Genomic DNA, 26096 nt, shown 5'->3' with positions numbered 1-26096 from the left:
AAAAGTGGACTTTAACGTTTGATGGGGCCGTCAATGCCAGAGGAAGTGGAATTGGTGCTGTCATTACAACTCCGAAAGGCGCCCACATGCCTTTCACCGCTCGTCTGACTTTCGAGTGCACCAATAATGAAGCTGAGTACGAGGCTTGTATCATGGGTATTGAGCAAGCCATTGATTTGAGAATCAAGACTCTGGACATCTTTGGAGATTCAGCTCTAGTGATCAATCAAGTGAATGGTGATTGGAATACTCTCCAGCCCACTCTGGTCCCCTACAGAGATTACACGAGAAGACTGTTGACTTTCTTCACAACAGTAAAGCTATATCATATACCTCGTGATGAGAACCAAATGGCAGATGCTCTTGCTACTCTATCCTCCATGATCAAGGTGTTCTGGTGGAACCTTGTTCCTAGTATCGATGTTATGCGCCTTGATAGGGCCGCATATGTGTTTGCTGCTGAACTGGTAGTTGATGACAAGCCCTGGTATCACGACATCAAATGCTTTCTGAAGAATTAAGAGTACCCTGCAGGGGCATCCAACAATGACAGAAAGACTTTGAGAAGATTGGCAGGTAGTTTCTTCTTGAACAAAGACGATGTACTGTATAAGAGGAACTTCGACATGGTTTTGCTCAGATGCGTGGACAGACACGAGGCGGACATGTTAATGCAAGAAGTTCATGAAGGTTCCTTCGGTACTCATGCCGGCGGACATGCAATGGCTAAGAAATTGTTGAGCGCGGGTTATTATTGGATGACAATGGAATCAGATTGCTTCAAATATGCTCGGAAGTGTCATAAATGCCAGATTTATGCCGATAAGGTGCATGTACCGCCGAATCCTCTGAATGTGATGTCTTCGCCGTGGCCGTTTGCTATGTGGGGCATTGACATGATTGGAAAGATTGAGCCGACTGCTTCCAATGGGCATCGCTTCATCCTTGTTGCCATCGACTATTTCACCAAGTGGGTCGAAGCAGCATCATTCGCGAATGTCACCAGACATGTGGTTGCCCGTTTCATCAAGAAGGAAATCATTTGTCGCTATGGGATTCCCGAGAGAATCATTACTGATAATGGTTCCAATCTCAATAACAAAATGATGAAGGAGTTGTGCCAGAACTTCAACATTCAGCATCACAACTCTTCCCCCTATCGTCCTAAGATGAACGGTGCTGTTGAGGCGGCAAACAAGAATATAAAGAAGATTGTGCAGAAGATGGTCGTTACGTACAGAGATTGGCATGAGATGCTACCCTTCTCCTTGCATGGGTACCGCACTTCAGTACGTACATCGACCGGGGCAACCCCTTACTCCCTTGTATATGGTATGGAAGCAGTCCTACCTGTTGAAGTGGAGATTCCTTCTCTAAGAGTCCTGTTGGATGTCAAGCTGGACGAAGCTGAATGGATTCGGACAAGGTTCAACGAGTTGAGTCTTATCGAAGAGAAGCGAATGGCAGCCATTTGTCATGGGCAGTTGTATCAGAGTCGGATGAAGAGAGCCTTTGATCAGAAAGTGCGTCCTCGTTGTTTCCAAGTCGGAGATTTAGTGTTGAAAAGGATCCTTCCTCCTCAGACAGATCACAGAGGCAAGTGGACTCCTAACTATGAGGGACCTTATGTTATCACCAAGGTTTTTGATGGAGGGGCCTTAATGCTTGCAACGATGGATGGTGAAGACTTCACTTCCCCGATAAACTCAGACACAGTTAAAAAATACTTCGCATAAAATAGACCCGCTGGACAGTAAAAGGAACAGTCCAGGCAAAAAATGGGCATCCCGACGAACCAAGAAAATGAAAAAGGTTCGGGCAAAAATTAGGGATTAAAAATAAAAAAGATCGTACGCCCGGTAAGTTGAAAACCTGAAAAGGCAACTTAGGCAAAAATGGGTATCCCGGTGGATTGAAAACCCGAAAAGGGCGATCCAGGCAAAAGTTAGGGATAAGCGAATGACTGCGTTCTGAGTTAGTTCTGAATCTCATCTCATGTCGATGACTGGAAACTTTCAAAAGGATAGGAAGCAGTCCAATCACTCTTTTCAGAAGGCTGGTCATCTGGAGGATCTTGAAGACGAGCAAGTGATAGCAGAATTGGAACCCAATAGAAATCCATTTCACATTGCCATTAAATTAATTTCTGTTTTTTTTATCTTCTGTGCGATTACCTCTTTCCAGGGATTGCTTCCTGATGTAAATGCCTATTCAGAGGCCATTCAATCAATAAAGTCATGTTATTCAGTACATCTATGTGTTCATTTTCATTTTACTGTTTTGTTTGCAAAAATGGCGTCCGAATTTTTGATAAACATTGCATCATGACACATAAGGGCTTTACAGGTACATGCTCAATAAACATTTAAAATTGCTATAAATTTTAGGTGATTTGGATCGTCTATTCAGAACAGGTACACTCGGGGCATTTCCTTAAGATCCCTAGCAGGTTCTCACTATGGTGCTTCCCAAGCATATGTTTCAGACTATACACTCCCCAGCGGAGTTAACAGTGCCAGACTGTATATCCCCAGCGGAGTTGACAGTGCCAGACTGTATCTTCCCAGCAGAAGCAGCTGCTCCTCAGAGTTCGATGCCAGATCGATGTTTTCAATCCCAGATCGATGATCTCTTTCCTGGAAGCATAACCTCGGTACCGTATCGGTGTTTGCCTCCCCCTGCTGAGTCATCTCTCGTAGATTATGGTTGCCAGAACCACTATTGATTCCCCAACAACAGGTTTACATCGCCGTTCTCTCCCCAGTCAGAGCCTCGGTATCTCGCCATTACTAGAACACCGCGCGGCCGGTCATCTCCCCACATAGTTCATTATGCTGTGCATCTCCAACAGTAGTGCCAGGGTCCAGAAGATTATAATCATTTCCCCAACGGGATTCCTTGCTTCAGCTTGGCATTCCCCCCAGCATTTCGCATCCCTGCATGTAGAATCATATTGCATTGCATCCTCCCAAATCGCGTAGCATTTCCGTTTTCACGGAGCATTACGCCATCGTAAAATTCAAACATACGCATGCAAGCATAAAACATTCTCGGTATCCCAAGTGACAAGCCAGAAGTTTGTTTCCAGTGCTCAGACTGAAGTTTGTTCATGACTTATTATCCCCAAGCGGATCGGGTTTGGAGAAAATCATCCCCAGTAGAGATAAGAATGGGTTGCCTCCCCTAGCAGGGTAATCTCCAAGCAGTTCGGTTCGATGGAGTGCATCCTCAGCAAGGTTTGTCTTTCCCCAGCAGGGTGGAAGCTGACATGGTTATAGGATCCTCAGCACAGTTCCTGGAGTTCCCCGGTGTTGTCTGTGAAGGAAACGTGTGTTTATGCATTCATCATTTAGATAAGCATAGCATATTGCATCATTAGTGCATAGCATTTCCATGATCTTGGGGCATTGTGTAAAACAAAAAAAGAAAAAACTCATGCATCAACATTGCAAACATATCCAGTGGCCCTAGGCCGTGGCGACCAGCCGAGTTTGGGTTGTTGGAAAGAGTTTAGCATCGCGCCATTGGATCGGTTTCAGAATTGGGTTCATCAGCATGGTTGAGAGGTTGGTGCTTTCCCAACAAGTGACTCCTTAGTTGAGTGGGTATCCCCAGCAGTGTTACTCCCTGAAGTTGGCAGCATCTTGCAAGCTTGGGTCCATTCCCTTAGCAGCAGTGGGTGTGTCTGATCTCTCCATGTAGAGTTTACCCCTTAAGCAGAAAGTGTCTACCATTTCCTTCTGCGCTCCCCACTGAGTTATATCCTCGTGGATGACGGTTGTTTCCGTTCCCTCCCTAACGGGATGGGTTTTCCCTATTGAGTTCTGTCCTCATTAGGATGAGTCCTGTTTCAGTCTGCCTTTTTGGATCGATCCTAAACTGGCTTCCTTTTGGCTGTCTCCCGTGCTTCCCTGGGGCATAAATGAATAATCGCTCGCTAACCGACACTCATTCATCTCATCCTCAGCGGAATTTGTGGCTTCTACCTACAAACCGGTAGTTGTAAGTCCTATCTTGGTGGTTTTCTACTAGCTGGTAGTTGTAAAATCCCACTTTCATCCCCTTGTTGGAGTTAACCCTTTGTGCTCATCCTATCGATGACGGGTTACTTTTCCGTGGTTTTCTGCCTACTAACCGGTAGATGTAATCCCCTCTTTGCGGTTGTCAGTACCCAGTTTGCGGTATTGATATTCTTTTCCCCTCTGGATACTTGCCCTAATCAAGCAGTATTGTCCCCAGTGGGTCTTCCCCTTTCTTTTGGGTATTTGCTCCAAGTTAGCAACTTTATCCTCTTTTGATTGGTCATTTTTTGCATACCTAGTCTGGTACCCCGTTGCTTTTCTTTTCGGTCGTTTATCCATTTAAAAACCTGCAACCCGGTTATGGATAATCTTCCATGCGAGTGTATTATCTACATTTTGACGGCTACAAATATTATATCTCATGCACTCTTTGGTCAATCTTTCGATTGTTATCCCCAGCTTGGGTCTTTGGCATGCGTGCCGGCTCACGTATCACTGTTTTGTTATCTTCGCCGACGCTGATAGACATGAGAAGTTCCCGGTATCCAGACCGAAGTGGCATTCAGGCCAGTTTCCGGTATCCAGACCGAAGTGGCATTCAGGCCAGTTTCCGATTTCCAGATCGAAGAAGTTCTCAACAATCAGGACGAAGAACTTGTGGTGTTTAGACCAGTTCCCGGTATCCAGACCGAAGTGGCGTCCAGGCCAGTTTCCGGTATCCAGACCGAAGTGGCATGCAGGCCAGTTTCCGATTTTCAGATCGAAGAAGTTTCCGACATTTAGGTCGATGCAACTTGTGGCATTCAGGCCAATTTTTCCGGTATCCAGACCGAAGTGGCATGCAGGCCACTTTCCGATTTTCAGATCGAAGAAGTTTCCGACATTCAGGTCGATGCAACTTGTGGCATTCAGGCCAATTTTTCCGGTATCCAGACCGAAGTGGCATGCAGGCCAGTTTCCGATTTTCAGATCAAAGAAGTTTCCGACATTCAGGTCGATGCAACTTGTGGCATTCAGGCCAGTTCCCGGTATTCAGACCGAAGTGGCATTCAGGCCAGTTTCCGATATTCAGATCAAAGAAGTTTCCGACATTCAGGTCGATGCAACTTGTGGCATTCAGGCCAAGTTTCCGGTATCCAGACCGAAGTGGCGTTCAGGCCAATTTTCCGGTATCCAGACCGAAGTGGCTTTCAGGCCGGTTTTTCGATATCCAGATCAAACTGGTGTTCAGACCAGATTTCCGGTGATCAGACCAACATTGATACTCTCATATTCCGATGCTTAGTGCCGCGTTCAGGCCATGGGTATTCCTGTGTTACCATTTATTTTGGTGTCCAGATCAACTTTCTCTTTCGGTACTCAGGCTGATTTTTCACCGTACCAGGCGGATTCTTCTTTTAAGATTGCTTCTTTGCTGATTCTGACAGGCATTGTTAACTATTTCATGGGGATTCAGGATCAAAATCCGGGTCTTCTTAGTATTCAACCATCTCCCACTATGATCATATGAAGAACATCCTGCTTCATATTCTCTAGTTGAAGACGCTTAAATAGGGGCAGCTGTCATACCCCAAATTTTGATCCTAAATCTTTGATGTTTGTTTGGCATGCTTGGCCTAGCTTTACTTTGGTTTTGTTTGAGGATTGTGGTTTTGATCCAAAGTCATGGTGTTGTGATTGTGGATACCTCTATGGTCTGGGTTATCTGAACAACCAAGTTTCTTGTGTTTCTAGCCACTTGCCAGTCATGTTATTGGTTCATGGATACTATGTCAAAATCCTAACCTTATGGTATCATTTCATGGCTTTGTTCATACACACTACCAGTCAAGTTATTTTTTCCAAAAAAAGTCATCCAAGTCATAAAAAAAAAACAATTTGGAAACCAATTTCAAATCAATTTTCAAACCATTTCAATTCATTTCACACCATTCTAAACCATTACATTTGATTCCACAAGAAAATACAAAAAAAATTGACACTTTTGGACCAACTGTTGACTTTGGTCAACAGTTGACTTTTTGGTCAACTTTGACCAAAATCAACCCAATTCCGAAAACCCTAAAATGAACCCATGTCCATATCCAAATTACACCAAAGGTACTGTTACATGTGGTAAAACAACACTTCCACAACTAGATCTACCAATGCAACTTCTCAATCTCAATCTCAATCTTCATTTCCCAACAACACAAGTGCACACAAAAATTCATCACAAGATGCAGTTACTATTCCAGCCACAAACAACACTCAAATTGTAAAAATAGAACCATCTAGGGTCACAAATCAAACCACAAATGCTACTGTTCAAGGAGTTGCTCCAGTTACCCCCCACCAGAATTTGAGTTCTAATTCTTCGTTGAAAGGTTTGATTTGAACAATTACACAGCTTCACTTGCTAAGAAAAAGAACAGTGAGGAAAACAAGTACGCAGAGTTGATGGAATCCCTTTTGAATTATGTTTTTTTGATGATGATGGGTATTGATTTTACAGAAGGGGTAAAGAAGGTATCTTGGAGATTGCACACACTGTTTTCTGTTGAAAGTCAAAATTACTTTGATATGAAGGTCAAACAACCTGGACCTGTTACTCGTCTTCTTAGTTGTACCGATGAAAAGAAGAAGAATTATAAAGGAATGCATTTGGCTCCAATTTTTGAGGTTCCTTCTGTGAGTAGACATCCCAAAACTGGTGACTGGTACCCTGCAATAAACAAACCTGCCGGGGTCATACACTGGTTTAAATATAGTAAAGATGCAATAAATGTTGGTTGGGTTCTCATTCTAGACACAGACATGATTATCCGTGGCCTAATTTTACCTTGGGAACTTGTTGTTGCTCTGTCTCCAAACACTGATACCCTTTGCCATGACAGCTTATGGTACTGCTGCATTGCTACTTGTTATTTGTTTGGAAACCTTACACTGGTTTTCTGTCAATCTCTGCAATGTTGGGGATTATTATGGTAGTTGAAGCATTATGTGCTGGAGGTTTTATGAGCCTTTTTATTGGTTACATACACCAGTACAATTCATTGAACTCCCATCCTGATGTTATGAAGTCCTTATATTCACCACTACGACCAGCAAGTTCATTGGAGGGTCTAAGGTACCCTGATTGTAGGCTCTCTGATCAGCAAAAGGTGCTGCAAATCACACTATGTCAGTTGGAGAAATCTCCAAATTGTATGCTCTAAGAGATCAAAATCAAGATAGTAAAAACTCTCCTACAAGCCAAAAACCAAGTCATCAAACTCTAGCTTCAAGGAGCGTACTTCCGACACCTGTTAAAAGAAAAGCAAAAACATCAACCACTAATTCTTGGGGTGGTGATGGTGATTCAAAGTCCGTGTTCAACAAGAATTCCGAAACTAATCGAAGACATAGCATTGCGATATCTCCGGAGAAAGAAGATGTAAGCTCACCTGCAAAGGTTGCAAAGACTAAAAGCAAAGTGCCAAGTACTCCTGCTAAGAAGCAGCTTTCTTTCCCAGCTTCTGGTACAAGAAGGCATCCTGTTCCAAGTAGAATAGGAATGAGTTCTAATAAGAATGGTGTGGCTGCTACTACTATTCCTGAAGAGAAAGTGAAAGAAGGACAGTGCAGTCAATTATCATTTTGCTGGATGCTTTGGAAAGAATGCAATCACACTTAGCTGCAGTTTCAAATGATACCTTTTTTTACAGAAACATAATAGTACACGCCTGCTGAAGCCAATTTCTACAGGCCTTCAATGAAGGCTACCCCTGTGTTCTTCAACCAAACATTGCCCTGGATGAGCTGTGTTACTGTAAACTTGCTAGCCTCTGCAGCAGTTTTGATGATATGATAACCAGGCCAAGTCACTCTCTTGCTGGTACCAGCACCTGCTCCACTGTTCAAGTACTCTCCGTAATACAATGTTTGCAGGAAATCCTTACTCGCGGCATCCCATTCAGCCCATCCTGCTGGGTAAATATGGCTGTCCACGACGGACTGCAACACAACAGTCCTGGAGTATTTCTTCCATGGACGGCCTAGGTATGTTTTGATGGAGCCTTGCACAGGCTTGAGGTCCGAGCTTGGTATGACATTACATTGCTGAATTGAAGTTGCAGTGTTCTGGTTTGGGTCTTCTCGACCTTGGACTGTGACCATGTTCTTTTGTTTGCTCATGTGCTTTCGGGCCACAAGTTTGCTCTTCTGGAACACAACACCTGCGTTTCCAAAGATAAAGTCAACAGTACCGGTAATGAAGGAGTCACGGTAAAATTGTCGGTTGGAGTGTGCGTAGAGGGTGTCTTGAAATGCGTCAATTTTACAACGGTTGATGACAGATTGATCAGCACCTACGCGGAGAGCAACCGCCTGGTGCTTTTCTGGGCCTGCCGTGTTTTGGAACCCTATGTCCTGAGCTATAAACTCATCTCCAACAGCAGCTGCAAAACCAAATTAAACATTCACAAATTAGTTGTCACAAAAATATTGAAATGGTAAATACAGACAAGGGGGAGAATCTATACCAACAGTTGCACTATTGAAAGTGGTTGTTCCATCGATAAAATTCAAGCTGCCTGTGATTATTGTTGCATCCATACCATCATCAACAAGCTCTACTCATTGAATTGTCAAGCTATGCACATACTAGCCTACACCAATAAAACCAGTTCAGATTTGTTATAAAGCATAATAATTCAACTGAACTTATGCCAATTAGGGCCATTTGACAATCAACAACATACACTGACCTACAGGATTGGCTAGCGCATTCACTCGATTCATACCCTCGCATTTCAAATCTAACAGCGTGAACAGAGGACTAACACCGCTGAAGGATCGTCTCGTGATGCCTGAAAACGAAGTCAAGCCTCCGTTAGTCAATAGAAAAACCGCACATGTTACTCAGACCGAAATTCGGCAGATGCCACAGGTCCATACTCCAAACACTGCTATAAATCCTGGAAATTCAGCAACATTGAGACTTAATTGAACATGTTCACAAGTTAGTAACATCAACATTCTCCCTACCATGCCATCATGCACAGGCCAAAATTGAACCAAATGTATACCATAATCCTGCAAAAGCAAATCCAGCACCGAACATGGGTGAAATGGGAGCATATCGCAAGAACTCTGCACCCGAAGCATTATGCAGCAAACTCGGTAGAACCGGATTCCACTCAACCACCCACGCTAGCCGCCAACGACAACCAACCTACTGCAACTGACATGCCATGCACTTACAATATCAGTTCACCTCGCCAGCTTGCACCTCCAAAGTCATTGAACCTACATAAACAAAACCAACCAGAAGCATCAATGCATAATTCATGAATGTGTGTGTCAATGACCAATCTACCGTGAACACAAGTCAAGCCATGAGATATTGATCCAAATGGAGCTACCAACGCATTGGATTTACAGGACTTGCTATCCCGTTGTAATGGCTATCCTTGAGGCATGAATTTGGAAGCAAATGCATTGGTCCTGTATCCTGCAGTGGCCAAAACCAACATGAGCCTCACATAAGAAAAACCATGCTTAGCCACTTACCACCTGATGAACTGAACGAAGGGATCCAGCAGGGCAATGCAAGGCCAATTCAACAAGGTTGCAGCAAACCATGCTCACCATTCTTTTACTGCGGTAAAAAATAAAATAAGGGGGGAACACATTAATCAGTCAAATTGCAAAATCCAAAGTGCAAAATCATTAACCAACAGTCAGAGGGCAAAGTCCAAAAATATCCCAAATTGGTATGAGGTCAAAACAGAGAGGAAAGTTTGTGAAGGATACCTTTTCTTGAATCTAACATGGATAGGGTAATTCTGTGTCTGAGCATCCAAAATGCTTTGCAGAAACACTCCTTTTGAACAGCAAGGACCCCATTTGTAACCCTAATTCACAGAATATAAATAGGGAGAATGAATCAGTAACCAAAAAACCTAGAGGCAGAAAAGAGACCAAAGAAAACCCTAGAGAACAACAAAGAACTGGGAGGCGAAATCTGAGAAAAGACCCCAAAATCGTTTACCTGGAGGCCAGCATCTGTACGTTCTTCACCGCCACCACTGCGACACTTTGTAAGTACTCTTCTTTCTTTCTTTTTATCATTCTCATGTGCTTGTTGTTGAAATTATTGTGTGAGCTGAGAGTGATTGAGAGGGGTTTGTTGAGAACGAGAGTGGCATTGAGAGAAATGTGAAGTTTGGTGAGTGTTGATGAACATTACCGAGAGAAGAGAGAGTGAAGGAGTGAGTTTGGGAAGGTTGAGTTCGTGAGGTGGGGAGGAAGATGACGATGAAGACGAACCTCTGTATTTCCATTTTCTTTTTTCTTTCTTAATTAATTCTTTTATTATTTAATTTATTTCATTTTTAACACAAAAATCAGAAAAATGTATATGCTGTTATTTTCTTTTATTATTATTATTTACTTTTTATTTATTTAGCTTATTTTGTTTTTTAACAGAGATAATAAAAAACCCATAAAAATGTTTATTTTGTTTTTTTATTTTAAATCTTTTTTTTTAGCCCGGTTCATATATTTAACATAGTATATCAGTAGCAAATATTGTTGAGTGGTCTAGTGGAAAGAGGTTAGTTTCATAGTATTAAATGGAGAGGGTTCGATACTCATGTGTGGAATTTTTTTGCTTTTTATTTGATTTTATTTTCCTTTAACATTTTTTATTCTTTTAGTATGTTGATTAATATCTTTTTATGTTTATTACACTCATATGTTCATTTTGTTGATGATGTATAGTTGTTGTATTTTAGTTTAGTTCAAAATCTTTTTTCAAACTATAAAAATCACACTTTTCTCGATTTAATATCGAGCCCATTTTTACACCCTTGTAAGTCGATTGCTTTTTAAGCATCGCCATCAACCTCACATAGCTTACTCTTGGGCTTTCTTACAATGAGCCGGTTTCTTTGCACTTACACTCATACATTGTTTAATGCTTTATTATTCCATTCTTTGATTGTTTGATTCGATTATATATTTGTTTATACCTTACATGTTTGATCAACTGTGGCCTACTTGTATGATGTATGAGGCATATATTTATATTGTTTTGATTGCCATGACAACCCCCATTCATAACAAATGTATCCCTCTCCCATGAATGTATAATATTTATTTATTTCATTCTTTATTCATCTGTTAATACAAGAATTAAAATGAACATCCGATAACCATTTCAAACTAAGATCAAAACCTCGATCCAACGTCGAGTAATCATTTTTCAAAACCTAACAGAACCAGCACGTATTCATCCACCCTTTTGTAAGTCGATTGCTTTATGCATCGCCATCAACCTTGTAAGTCGATTGCTTTATGCATCGCCATCAACCTTGTAAGTCGATTGCTTCATGCATCGCCATCTACCCTTTACCCTACACTTCTCCTTACTCCATTCGTCGACTCTTGTTCCGATTAGGTAGCACCCATTAGATAGAACCCCTTTGTATGATAACATAGGTAGGATTCCCATATTCTTTTGTATGATAACATAGGTAGAATTCCCATTTCTTTGCATGCTAACATAGGTAGATATTCCCATTTGTAAATCCTAAACACTTAAGTACACATTGCATGACAACTCTAGGGCAGAGCTTCCCCATTTCTTTTAGACCTTTCCGAGCGTCTCCGATCTTGTGGCATGTAGTCCGTTCTATTGCAAAGAGGTAACTGCCTAAGACTCGATTCAGCGAGCTACGACACCTACTGCTAGGACGTGAACACATTGCCCACTCTCCTTTGACACAACTGGTGTCCTCCATTCGTAAGTCCATATTCAGATGGAAACCCCTATGAAGGGGAACTACATCGCCCTGATCCTTGTTCCAGACGAGGTATGTAGGCAGGTGGTCGTGCGAGACCACTCCGGGCACCTTTCTTTTTCTTTTTGTGTGTGTTTTGGTCCGGATGCTAATGTAAGTCCAGTGATTGGCAGTCGGGCTCCATGTTTGCCACCTTTTTGTGTGTAGGTGTCTTGTTTTGTTTGGCGTGCGTGTAGCCGAACTACGGCAACTCTGATTCTCATGTTCAGATGAGATACGTAGGCACAAGATGCGATGTCTTGCCGAGTTTGATTAACGACTAACAACTAATCCTTGTTTCCTTTCGCCCTCGTTGCGATCCTTTCTCTCCCCCTCGTTGCGATCGAGACCTTCCCTTTCTCTTGCCCTAGTTGCAATCGAGACCTTTGTTCCCGTAGTTAGTTGAACTACGTTTTGCTCTGATTCTCATTCCCGATGGGATACGTAGGCATAAGACGCGATGTCTTAGCGAGCACACTTATCCTTAACCCATAGGTAGCCGAGCTACGAAGACTCTGATTCTCATATCCAGATGAGATACGTATGCAGTGGATGCGACATCCGTGCGAGTCATTCTTTTCTCTTGACCCTTTTAGTAAATAGTACATTAGATAAACACACGCCCTTTAGACAAGAAACAACAAGAGTGGATCCCGTAGAGTACTACGGATGCGTAGGGGTGCTAATACCTTCCCTTCGCATGACCGACTCCCGAACCCAAGATTTGGTTGCGAGACCTTGTCTTTTCCTTTCCTCTCTTCAGGTTTACTTCGAGCGTTTCCTTTCCCTCCTTTGGGATAAATAACGCACGGTGGCGACTCTTCTGTCATTTTCTTTCTCGCCGGTTGTTTTTTCGCACCTTCGTATTTTTCGGGTTGCGACACTCGTCTTTAATCTCTTCAATAACTAACACATGAGCTGGCCTATCAAGACGCATCACTGATAAATTAGGAACTTCATTCCAATACTTCACCATAATCATTGATGTCAACGTTGCAAGAGCATCTGCCACCCGGTTCTCATCTTGAGGGATATGATTAAACTCAACCTTTGTACAGAAAGTTGAAATCCTCCTCGCATAATCTCTATATGGCACCAAACCGGGTTGATTTGTATCCCATTCACCTTTGATCTGATTCACAACCAAAGCCGAATCACCGAAGACATCCAAATACTTGATTCTGAGATTCATGGCCTCTTCAAGCCCCATAATGCAAGCTTCATATTCTGCCATATTGTTTGTACACTTGAAAGTCAATCTAGCTGTAAATGGTAGATGCATGATTTGAGGAGTAATAATCACTACCTCAATACCATTTCCATAATGATTAACAGCTCCATCAAATACCATGCCCCAACGGGAACCAGGTTCTGGCCCTTCTTCAAGCAATGGTTTATCACAATCTTTCATTTTCAATTACAAAATATCTTACAGGAATATCATACTGCACTGACTGGAAATCTTCAATCGGTTGGTGAGCCAAATGGTCAGCCAAGATACTACCTTTGATCGCTTTCTGAGATTGGTATTCGATATCATACTCTGACAACAACATCTGCCAACGGGAAATCCTCCCAATTAAAGCAGGCTTCTCAAATATATACTTGATTGGATCCATTTTGGATATCAACCAAGTGGTATGATTCAACATATACTGGCGCAGACGCTTAGCAGCCCAAGCCAATGCACAACAAGTTTTCTCAAGCATAGAATACCGAGTCTCACACACGGTGAACTTCTTACTCAGGTACTAGATCTCAAATTTTTTCTTTCTAGTCTCGTCTTACTGACCAAGAACACAACCCATACTATCTTCGAGCACAGTCAAATACATGATCAACGGTCTTCCTTCAACAGGCGGAGACAAAATCGGAGGCTCAAGCAGATATTCTTTGATACTGTCAAAAGCTTTCTGGCAGTCTTCCATCCAATCACAAGACTGATCTTTCTGAAGAAGCTTGAATATAGGCGCACATGTTACAGTTATATGGGAAATGAATCTGGAAATATAATTCAAGCGGCCGAGAAAACCTCTGACTTGCTTCTCAGTTTTGGGTGCAGGTATCTCTTGTATTGCTTTGACCTTGGCAGGATCAACTTCAATACCCTTCTCGCTGACAATAAAGCCGAACAACTTACCAGAACGAACACCAAAACTGCACTTATTGTGATTCAAACGGAGTTTGTACTTCCTCAAACGCTGGAATAACTTCAATAAATGCTCAACATGTTCCTCTTCAACAATTGATTTAGCAATCATGTCATTGACATAAACCTCAATCTCTTTATGCATCATATCATGAAAAAGAGTAGTCATTGCTCTTTGGTAAGTTGCACCAACATTCTTTTGACCGAAAGGCATCACTCTATAATAGAATGTTCCCCAAGGTGTAATGAATGTGGTCTTCTCCATATCTTCGGGTGCCATCTTGATCTGATTATATTCGGAAAATCCATCCATAAACGAAAAGACTTTGAATTTAGCAGTATTTTCTACCAACATATCAATGTGTGGCAGAGGGAAATCATCTTTCGGACTGGCTTTATTCAAATCTCTATAATCGACACACATGCGGACTTTTCCATCTTTCTTCGGCACTGGCACAATATTGGCCACCCATTACGGATACTCAGCAGTTACAAAGAAACCATCATCAATTTGCTTCTGCACTTCCTCTTTGATTTTCACAGCCATATCATGATGCATTCTTCTCAATTTCTGCTTGAATGGCGAGCATTCTGCCTTCAACGACAATCTATGCTCCACGATCTCAGAATCCAAACCAGGCATGTCTTGATAGGACCAAGCAAACATATCTGAATACTCTCGAAGAAGATCAATCAACCCCTTATTGACATCTGGACACAGGCGAACCCCAATCTTGACTTCCTTCACATCATCCTCGGAACCCAAGTTGACTAGCTCAATCTGCTCTTCGAACGACTGAATGAACTTTTCATCTTGCTCAAGAAGACGAGATAATTCATCACTCACTTCTATATCACTTTCCTCCTCGGCTTCAAACACAGGGAATTTAAAATATGGAGAAGGAGAAGGATCATTGTATTCAATGGGGTTAGGAACCAACCTGCATAATGATTTGACATTTTGATTTTAGAGAAGTGAATTTGTGACCAAATATTATGCAGATGGACAATTATATTGTTTATTTATGTTTTTTGTGATTACGATTTTCAGAATAAAACAAAAAGTAAAAACAAACATCATAGATGTGGATGAATAGAATTAATTTTATTGGTGATCAATTTTGAAAATGCCCAAGCAATGTTCACTTCTCCCTTAGGCATAGGAGAAGGATTTTAAAACGTATAAAAGCAATTACTTAGATCGATGGAAAATAACAGGAATATCAACAGCAGTCCAATTGTTGCAAGCCTTTCCATGCGTCACAAAATTCGTGCAGTTTTCCTCTTCGTCATCCTCTAGCATAGCAGCTAAGTGTTGTTCATTGCCATGAATGAACCCTCCGCTACGGAAGCTAAGTTGCATATCTTCAGTCCTTGCAGTTGATGAACCTTTCTGGAACCCCAAACCGGTTCTGCCCTTGTTTTCGAAGACCTCTACCATGCGCCCTAACTGATCAATATTGCCTTCTTCCACAATCTTTTGGGCATCTTTCAATGAGGACATAGGTGCCCCGACTCTCCTTTCAACAGCAATAGATAAGGCTTGGAACAGAGTTCCAACCTCATCCTCAGCTTCGACATAAGAGAAAGATGACAAGTGGCTAACCAACAACGCTTTCTCTCCACCAACAATCACTAGCTTGTCATTCTTCATAAATTTGAGCTTCTGGTGTAAAGTTGAAGTAATAGCTCCTGCCTCATGGATCCACGGCCTTCCCAACAAGCAACTGTAGGCCGGGTGGATATCCATTACTTCGAAAGTAATTTGAAAATCACTCGGATCTATCTTAATTGGAAGGTCCACTTCACCAATAACTATTTTGCGTGAACCATCAAAAGCTTTGACAATTACGCCGCTATACCTCATACGCGCTCCTTGGTATGATAGCTTTGACAGAGTTGACTTCGGAAGCACATTCAGTGACGAACCGGTGTCAACAAGCACATTTGACAAAGCATCCTCTTTGCAATTCATCGAGATGTGCAAAGCCAAATTATGATTCCTTCCCTCCTCAGGGAGTTCTTCATCACAGAAGATAAGATTATTTGCAATTCATCGAGATGTGCAAAGCCACAATATGATCGAATTGGTCCTCTGTAACATCATGTTCTACAAAAGCTTGCTCTAGAACTCTCTGCAGTGTTTGTCTGTGCACTTCGGAATTCATGAGCAGAGACAACACTGAGATCTTTGAGGGGGTTTGGAGCAACTGCTCCACCATATTAAACTCGCTTCTTTTGATTAACCGAAGTACCTCATCAACATCATTGGGTTTCAAATTACTGGATTCACCAAACTTACCTTTAGAAAAGCCAACTGAGTCCTCAACAGGCACTTCCACCTTCTTACTCATAAATGATTCTTATTTATCCTTTGGGAACACCGACCCAAACACTCGACCACTGCGGGTCGCCTTAGTAACATCAGCAATGCTCACTACTAAACTAGTCGTAGGTAACGGGACCTCTTGACCAACCTTCATCATTGTAGCATTATACTGATACGGCATAGCTTTATCATATTAATACGGGTCTGGGCCTGCTAACCATATTACCAACGGCGATATTGATCTTTGACTGTTGTTGTTACTGGAGTCATACTGGATTACCAACTTCTCAGGCTGCTTGAAAACAGGCATTATGACATTAACATCATCATCTACATGACGAGATTGAACAATTTGAATCATGCCTTCATCCATCAGTCGTTGGATGTACCTTTTCATAACTTCGCAACCCCTCGGGTTAACACTACAAACAGCACAACCATCATGGTCGTGCTCACATTCACTTACCAACCAAACACCCTTATGTATCTGCACCAAGGATCTTCAGATAAACCGCACATCAAAAACTTTAAACTCCCCAGGGTAACCATCCACCATATTCACAGAAGAGTTCCCATGAGCGGGCAAAGGATTCGCTTCCACATTCGGCGCACGGTCCTCGAAATACACCATAACACTCTTCATCAATTTTTGAACCTCATACTTGAGCGGATAACAATTTTCAATATCATGTCCGGGTGCCCCTTGATGAAAAGCACAATGGAGCTCAGGTTTATACCACCAAGGAAGTGGTTATGGAATCTGTGGCGGATTTCTTGGTTAGATCAGGTTCTTGAGAACCAAGGATGGATAGAGTTCTGCGTAAGACATAGGAATCGGGTCGAAAGAGTCCTTCTTCCTCTCACAATTTTTTGATGATGATTGTTGTTGGTATTGTTGTTGTTGTAGGTGTTCGTTCGTTGTTGCGGTTGTTGTTGTTGACGTTGTTGATGTTGAACTGGTGTTGTTTGTTGATTAGAAAGTATCAGAATAGCGGAAGATACTTGATGGTGATGATGTTGACGGGATGGTGGATTCCTTCTGATCTGAGGCCTCCTCTGCCTCCCACTACATATTGCATTCGCTTCACTTTCCTTCTTCTTACCGAAATTGCTACCATACCTTTTGCTTGTTGATGCCTCATCTTTTGACAAACGTCCCTCTCGGACTCCTTCCTCAAGCCTCATCCCCATGTTTACCATTTCGGTAAAGTCACTGGGGGCACTAGCAATCATTCGTTCATAGTAAAATGAACTCAAAGTTTTCAAGAAGATCTTTGTCATCTCTTTTTCCTCCAAAGGAGGAGTGATCTGGCCAGCCAATTCCCTCAATTGCTGCACATACTCTTTAAATGTATCTTTGTCCTTCTGAGACATAGACCTCAGCTGGTCTCTATCAGGCGCCATGTCTACATTATACTTGTACTGCTTGACAGAAGCCTCCTCTGAGTCATTGAAAGTGCGAATGCTGGCACTGTCCAATCCCATGTACCAACGGAGCGTAGCGCCTGTCAGACTATCTTGGAAGTAGTGAATAAGCAACTGATCATTGTCGGTCTGATTAGACATCTTACGAGCATACATCACAAGATGACTGAGCGGACAAGAGTTCCCCTTATACTTTTCAAAGTCAGGCACTTTGAACTTCACCGGGATCTTGACGTTGGGCACTAAACACAACTTAGCAGCATTCTTCCCAAACAAATCCTTACCTCTCAACATCTTCAATTCCTTGCGCAACTCAAGAAACTGATCTTTCATTTCATCCATTTTCTCGTAGACATCCGGACCCTCAGACGGCTCGGAGTGATAGATGGTGTCCTCTATGCGAGGCAAGGTGTGCACAACAGGAGGTGGCACGGACATGACCAGGCTAGATGCCGACATGGAAGCAAAGGTAGGCGCAAAGCCTTCGGGCACAAATTTGGACGACATTCCCCACGGGAATCCGACAGGCATAGTTGGCGCGAAATGGGTGGCAGCAGCAGGCATAGTAGAGGTAGCCACCTCTGAAGTAACAGTCCTCGCAGGAGGAGTTGCAGGCGTTGGAGAAAATTGACTTTGAGCAGCAAGAACTGACTCCATCATGGCAGTCAGGCGGGCGATCTCGTCCTTCAATTCTCTGTTCTCTTGCTCTAGATGCTCCATGATTTTCAAATGATTGGCTTGGGTATTGTACCGGTGAGTCAGCTTGGCCGAGGCACAGAAGAAACACTAATAAGACATCTGGCGAAAACCTGTTGATGCAAATGATGCATGAAATGCAATGCTTGATTATTTTTATTTTCAAGGAACTTACTATATCATCTGCAAATATATATATATATATATATATATATATATATATATATATATATATTTAAATAGCAATTGCAACAATTTGATATGACCGAAAACCTCTTATTATTTATATAAATTGGAAGGATTACACTGAGTACAATTTCAGAAACCAAAATAAAAATACAAGAGAAAAGGAGACTAGTCATCCTAAGGATCCCTAACAAAAATGTCAGAAGATCTGGCTGTAGGCATGTACTTCCTTCGAGTACGACGGATCTCGGTCTCAAAAGAAGCCTTCATCTGAGTCTTTTTGAGGACAAGTTGATCAACAATCTTCTTCCAAGCAACGGAAGGCTGAGGAATGCTAGAAGATGAAACCTCTGGCTCTCTTTCTCTCTTCGTCACTCGTTCTTCAAGTAGCTCAATAAGTGCATCTTTGTCCTTAGACTCCAACTGCAACTCCTCCTGATTTTTGCTCAAAGCACGGAAACGCTCATCCCAGATGTCCTTCTCTTGCTTCATCTTGACGAGCGCGTCTTCTAACTCCTCTACATCTTGGTTCGGGAGAGTTAATGGCTCAACCACAACCATAGACATAGGTCTCTCACAAGGATAAGGCATCTTCAACTCCAAATCTCTATTCTTCACTCAAAGAGTGTAAGCTTCCAAGGCTACACAATTGCACGGACCAAGCTCGGATCTTCCTTTCCTATGCACATTATGCCAAGCATGCACAATATTCTGCTTCAAATGTTGGGGATCTTTACCCTCTTGATAGAAAAGACCTTCTAACAAAGTGTTATTAGGCTTGTCTCTCAAGGGGAACCCCAGTTGACGAAGAGCCAAAGCAGGGTTGTAGTTAATTCCTCCTTGTGTACCAATGAGAGGCACATTAGAGAATTCACCACAATTGTCAATAATCTCCAAACTGCTCAAAGAAGGATCATACCAAATTATATCATCATTAGTGAGAGACATACATCTCTGAGACCACCTTAGACATTGTTTGTTCTCCATAAAAGCAGGTGTCTGAGGCAAGTGTGAAATAAACCACTTGTACAAAAGAGGAATACAACAGACAATAGTTCCACCACCGTTAGAATTCCTCAGATGCAAAGAGAAATACATATCACCCAACAAAGTAGGCACATGATTCCCAATCAAGAAAAGTCTAATGGCGTTAACATTAACAAAATCGTCAATGTTAGGGAACAAAGCTAATCCATAGATGAGCAACACAAAGATAGATTCAAAAGCATCCACACTACCGGCTTGAGGAAAAGCAGTAGCTTCCTTGATGAGGAAATCAGATGACAACCCAAATAACCCTCCTTTCTTCACCTAATGAGCCTCTATCTCAGACTTCTTCAAGTGAAGAGATTCAACAATAATACTAGATCAAGGAATCTCCTCCCATCCACTAAAAGGAACTCTACTAGAAACAGGTATCCTCAAAAGACGAGAAAACTCCTCCATGGTAGGCACAAGCTGAAAATATGGGAAAGTGAAACAACGGTAGAGAGGATCATAGAACTGCACCAATACACACAAGAGTCCTTCAACCACGTCAGTAGACAAGATAGACAAAAGCTTCCCATGACGTTGTTTGAAGTCCGAGGGATCTAATACAAAATATGCTAGCTTCCTTAACTCTTTCAAGTCGGGACATCTAAAACTGTACTTCTTAGTGTTCCTTCGTCCATAATCCATGGTCTGAAAATATTTGCAAACAATACCTCAGTTCCTTGAAATTTTTGTGTGATGAATGTTATGATGCGCATGAATGCATGAATGCAATAATCACAAACAAGGGATCACACAAAAGGCAAACAAAGGTCAAGGGATGAATCAAGTCATTGTCAAGATCAATCATCCATTTTGGTGGATTATGGTTTTCACCTTATCAACACCCAAGTTCCATTGATATTGACAAGATTTGATTGGATCAACCTAGAATCAAGGGTTTGTTGCAAGTCACGAGCATGGAGTCTGGGTAAGAACCATCCCAAAGCAGTTTTAATTCCATCTATCGGATATTACAGGTTAATATGACTGACTCATCGACCCATAATATTCTCAAGAGAAACTCGTCTGAGTGTAGTATCGCGTAACAGTTGTTATCAAGTCTACACTTGAACAGTTTCTGCACTACGTCCTAAATAGGCCAAGAGGGGCTAAATGTTCTACGGTCCTCAGCTTCTCAGACCCAAATTAGAGATAATAATGCCTAACCATAAATACTTGTGTGACATTTCCAAATCCAAAAGAGTCTCCACTGAGCAGATGGATCTCAAGCTAACTAGTTAAGGACTACTCCACACAAGTCGAACATGACTATACCATCCTCCTATCTTAATTGCACTCAAGTTCGGGTTAGAACTTATCTCACCACTCAGAGATCACCAAGAACAACAAGAAGATTATATCACACATACATATATACAAGAATTACATATATAAAAATATATACACACAAAAAAGTTGGCTAAACCCACTGGAGACTACTCCCCAGCAGAGTCGCCACTTAATTTTTGTAGCGGTAAATTCATGATCATCAAGCTATGGATAAGCTTGAGATCAAAAAACAAGAGTCGCCACCGCACTTTTATTGTTTCCAAGGGAAAAGGGAAAAAGTACGAACAAAACCCAAAAGGTAAGAAGTTTTCAAATCAAAACTAATAAAATGTCAGAGATTACAGGTAAGGGGGTTGGTTACACAGAGGGAAGGTGTTAGCACCCAAAGTGTCTAAGGTACTCCTAGGGAGCCCTTTTTTTGTGCATATGTATTTGGTACAAAATGATGTTTACAAACAAATAGAATGGGGGGGATGAGAAAAAAATTCATTTATTATATTTTTGTGTTTGGCAAAACCTTCGGTCTTGTGACTACGTACCAACTTAAAAATGAGGGATCAAAACCTCGTAGTTCATGATACAAATTTCAAAGTGGATGTATTGCTTTTAACAAAATGAAGTTTGAAAGGCACAAAGGCCTAAAAATGGTTTGAATGAGTTAGTTCCTTTTGGTTTTTTTGAATGTTTAAGTCAAGTATGGTTAAGTTTATTTACAAGTTTGATTTAAGAAAAGAAGTTTGAAAATGCAATGCCATAAGGCCAAAGTTTCTATCTTTTTGCAAATTGGTCAAAGTTTAGAATAAAATAAAGTTCAATCAAAGAAGATTTTTGAAAAGGGAGGGAGAGATTTTGAAATTTAATAAATGGGGAGAAGGTGAGGGGACTAAACCTATGTACAAAATTAAAAGTCGAGAGCTGAAAAGATCTAACCAAATGGGTAGCAATTCAATAGACAAGAATGTGAATAGAAACCCTGAATTCCCTTGGACTTTTTAGAATCAAGCAACATCCAAATGCACCATTATATTATCTTGAAGAGCAAGGTATCAAATAAAGATAACCATATCACGGCTTATGCATTCCATGATCTTCTTCAAAATAGGCCATGAATTCCACAAGTCACAAGTTCAAAATAACAACTTCACAATGATCATGTTGCAGATGAACTCAGAGGGATCTTAAATGATATATCAGATGAAGTTCAAATTGCAAGCACTTGTTTCTCAATAAGTTGGAATTGGCCAAGTCCTTTAGCATAGGAATGTTTCCTAATTTCTAAGTCCATTTGTCCAAGATCAAGCTAACAGTCCACACAAGAGTTTTTTAGGGTTTTGTTGTTATTATGTACATTAATGGTCAAAGACCACACAAACAAGCAAAGTATACACAAACAAAATATATCACACAATATGGTCCAAGTGGACAAAGTGAAAATTGCATTAACATAAACAATTAGAATGATATGAACAATGGAAAATGTATAAAAGCTAGAATTAAATGACATTAAAGTAAATGGCTTCAAATTAAAAGTTAGTTGTTAATAGGTTAGAAGTTAGTATTGTTTTTCTTTTGATTTTCATCTTTTAGATATTATTTTGAGAATACTCAACCTACTTATCACAAGCATGGATCCTTGAACCAAGATATCTTCCAAAGGAAGGAAAAAAGACCAAGTTTCCACACAATACCATGAAAGAGGGGAGAGTTACAATCTCACTAACTAGAATGATATGCCTTTTATGTCACAAATTTAGCGCTATGTTAAGAAATCGTAATTGGACTTATGTGGAAGTCACAACTATTTGAGGTCGGGCAATAGAATTTTGGTGTTAATGCATGTTTGAGACATAGTATAATGGACTATGCTCATGAAACATACCACACACAAAAAGAATATGCAAAAGAGGTGGCCTAATCTCATCCATACTTATGTTGACTTTCCAATCAACTAGCCTTAGAACTTTGAGATATCATATGCCAAATGAAATGAATGCATAAAGAAGGGGAATGAGATGAAGTGGGAGGGGAATAGATGAAAACTCAAATTGATCAAAGGAGGACTTTTACCAAATTAATATCATTCATTCATTTTGGGAGATGGAATGTACATTCCATCAATCCCCTAAATCCAACGATATTAACTTGACAAAGTCAAATCAACCTTGATCAAGGTCCAAACATAAGAGTCAAACACAAACAAGTCATCACAATTGGTTAACAAAATTATTTGGCATTTATTCAAATTAAAAATACTAAAATAATGCATTTAAATTAAATATGGTTTGTCAAATTCCTAAAACCTCAATAAAACACCAAATAAATGGCCATGAGATTTATCATAAATCAAACAAGGTCAAAGGACCTTGGAGATTTTTTTATAGAATTTTTAAAGACTTAAATGTATTTTTTGAAAAATTAAAAACAAATTCAAAATCAATTAAATCATGAAATATATTAATAATAATCCAAAAAATAATTTTAATTCAGAATATGAAAGAGGATTTTTTTTGATTTTTTTGGTGAAACACTCATATTTTTTGGATCAATATTAAAATAATATGAATTAATGAAAAAAAGAAATTAAAATGAAATTCAAATAATCAGAAAAAATGTGCACCACTTAATCTCCCTCATTAGTTAAGGTGGCAGATCAAGTGGCCACCAGCGCGCCTTCCATGGTAGACTTGAGTCAACGCGGCATAGGCACGGTAATTAGAAACAACGCACAAGATTAAAACAATTTAAAAGAGATCAATGGCTCTGAACCATGCCAACACATCATTGACGTCCAAAGGTCGGTCATCTTCTTCGGCGACCCTTGTTGGGCTGGTTCACTCATCACCATCAAGAAAATGAAAAAGAAGGACATGATCTGAAAGAAGAATTGGCGTAGAGCACGAATCTGACCTCAATTTTAACTAACTCCTCACATATATAAAGATATGAGGGGTTGAATTTTGAGGTACGTCAACCGAGTTGCTTCGATTTGACCTCTAAGCAACTCAATCTTCTTGTCTACATTGGTAGGACTTCACATAACAAAAGAATCAAGAGAATTGAGCAAGATTGAGAGAGAATCGAAGAGATGAAATTTTCTGGAAAATACCTTCAATGCAGGTCTGGATTCAACTGTTCTTGCCTTGGCTCGTGCTTGATCTCACTCAGAATGCTTGCAGAAGTAGAATGAAATGCACAAAAGGTCTTGGATCCCTGGAGTTTTGAATCTCAAAATAGTGAGATTCAAACTCAATTTTAAGATAAATCTCTTAGGATTATCCTCTCAAGTGGAAGGGTTAGGGGTCTTGGATCAAAGTTGGCACGAACGTGTGTTGAATTCTGAGCATATGGACCTCTATTTATAGCTTGATCATGTGATATTTTCACATTCCAAATCACTTTCCAAATTTGGCAATGGATGATGCATGGGTGCATGGGCATGTACAGGCCTATGAGGTCATTTCTTTAGGTCCACAAATGAGTGAGAGAGAGTCTGAAATCAACTTGGATTGCAAGGCAAGTGTACATGGAAACTTGAAGTTTCATCTTTGCCAAATGATGATACCATGTTCAAGCCATGTGCATCCTATTCAAATCTTGTCCAAAATTGATGAACTTTGACTTTTTGGAAAGGTTAAATCAAGAGGAACAACTTTCATATTTAACACTTTTCTATTTGAAGCTTGTATCATGATGAAGTTTGAGGTGGAAGTTTGGAAATTTCAACATGTTGAAACTTTTTCTAAGTGTCAAGCCATATATCTCAATATTCCACCTTGCTTAACTTTTTATGTGAGCGTCAAATGAGAAAAGTGTATTCATCAAACTTTTATATCTTTCAAAGACCCTCAAAATGGTCACCAATTTCATGTCATTTGGATTTTAAATGATAGAGTTATGCATTTTTGAAGTTTGGAAAAATCACTTGTTCAATGGTATAGGTCAAAAGTGACCTATAATGTAGCCTCATATCATCATGCTCATAAAAGTTGAATTAGCTCTCACTCCAAACATGAAAGTTGAATTAGACATCTTTACTTTGATTGTGAAACATGTAAATATTTCATCTCATAAAAATTGAGCAAGTTATGGCCTTGGGAAGTTGGCATTCCAATTAGGGTTTAGACAAAATGACTTATAATGTTTCAACATAGAAAATGATTTTCCAAGAAAAACTAGCTCTATGTCTAAACATTAAAGTTGTTTGGAATGTCGTTTAGATTAAGTTTTCTCTTGGAATCATTTTCATATGGTGAAAATTGTAGGAGATAGGGTCTAGAGAGACCCAATTTTGATCAGATGAATTCATCTGGCCAACCACCATCAACCAACTTGCTAATCTTCAATTCTCTTGACTTTCTAGGCTCATGGTATATCATATATGCATAATATGATTAATTTTTAAGTGTCCCTTGAGAAATTTGATCAATTGGTGAGATAGCTTGTTGGAGAAGTTACTCAAGATACCTAGTCAAACTAGGGTTTCCAAGGCAAATCACCCTCAAACTCTTGAAGAAAACTTGATCAATATAACATGTAGAAGTCATTGGGACTCATATATGATGCTTGTGACCATCCATGTATCAATCCATGGTTGTGTTCTTGTAAGGCCCCAATTTTGACCCTAAGATCCCTCATGGCATCATAACATTGCATTTGCATTGCCTCAAGGATCATAAGCATCTTGGCTCCTTAACCTGTGGGTGGGATCTCTTGTGAGTAGTTTGATATCACCAAGCATGCTTGAATTGTATATTATTTCTTTTCTCATTTTATTTATCAACCAAAAGCACAAAAATATGTCACTAACATCTCTTGTTTGTAGCTTGAGCAGTCACAAGGTCCAAAGCCTCTAGGAGATCCTATGTGCATTGATAGGGCCAATTGAAGATGAAAGCAAGCATGGAAATGGTTCCCAAAGCTCTCATCCATAAAATATGCCTCCCAAGTGTCTCAATTCATCATTTTTATCAAAGCAAATCAAAGGGGTTTGAGGCTTGTTTCTCAAGGAAACCCTAATTCATTTGTTCATCAACTGTGCCTTGCTCATGAAGTAATCTCAACCCATGGTCAAATACAATCAAGGGAAGTTTTTTCACTCATCATTTCATGCATATTTGAGCTTATTTGAGTATCCTCAATCATTAATTCATCAAAATATG

The 26096-nt window shown here is 40.5% G+C and overlaps 2 protein-coding genes across 3 annotated transcripts; one reads left to right on the top strand and one right to left on the bottom strand.

Annotated features, from left to right (window-relative positions):
- Positions 1–6497: 6497 nt before the first annotated feature.
- Positions 6498–7677, top strand: LOC127102649 (uncharacterized). Its single transcript, XM_051039998.1, has 2 exons — positions 6498–6924; positions 7160–7677. Exons 1-2 carry the CDS (start codon positions 6498–6500, stop codon positions 7675–7677), a joined length of 945 nt encoding a protein of 314 aa, XP_050895955.1.
- Positions 7678–7710: 33 nt separating this feature from the next.
- On the bottom strand, positions 7711–9404 carry LOC127130127 (pectinesterase 2.2). 2 transcript variants are annotated; one of them, XM_051059195.1, is made up of 4 exons: positions 8940–9404; positions 8750–8851; positions 8525–8650; positions 7711–8440 (listed from the first exon to the last, which is right to left on the bottom strand). In XM_051059195.1, exons 3-4 carry the CDS (start codon positions 8595–8597, stop codon positions 7743–7745), a joined length of 771 nt encoding a protein of 256 aa, XP_050915152.1. In that variant the 5' UTR covers positions 8598–8650; positions 8750–8851; positions 8940–9404; the 3' UTR covers positions 7711–7742. The 2 variants fall into 2 exon arrangements, with proteins under 2 accessions (XP_050915152.1, XP_050915155.1); XM_051059198.1 differs by having other exon boundaries at positions 9030–9404.
- Positions 9405–26096: the final 16692 nt, after the last annotated feature.

The sequence above is a fragment of the Lathyrus oleraceus genome, chromosome 1 (assembly GCF_024323335.1).
Source record: "Lathyrus oleraceus cultivar Zhongwan6 chromosome 1, CAAS_Psat_ZW6_1.0, whole genome shotgun sequence".
Taxonomy (NCBI): domain Eukaryota; kingdom Viridiplantae; phylum Streptophyta; class Magnoliopsida; order Fabales; family Fabaceae; genus Lathyrus; species Lathyrus oleraceus.
Note: the sequence above shows the minus strand (reverse complement) of the source record. Positions and strands in the feature narration are given on the sequence as shown.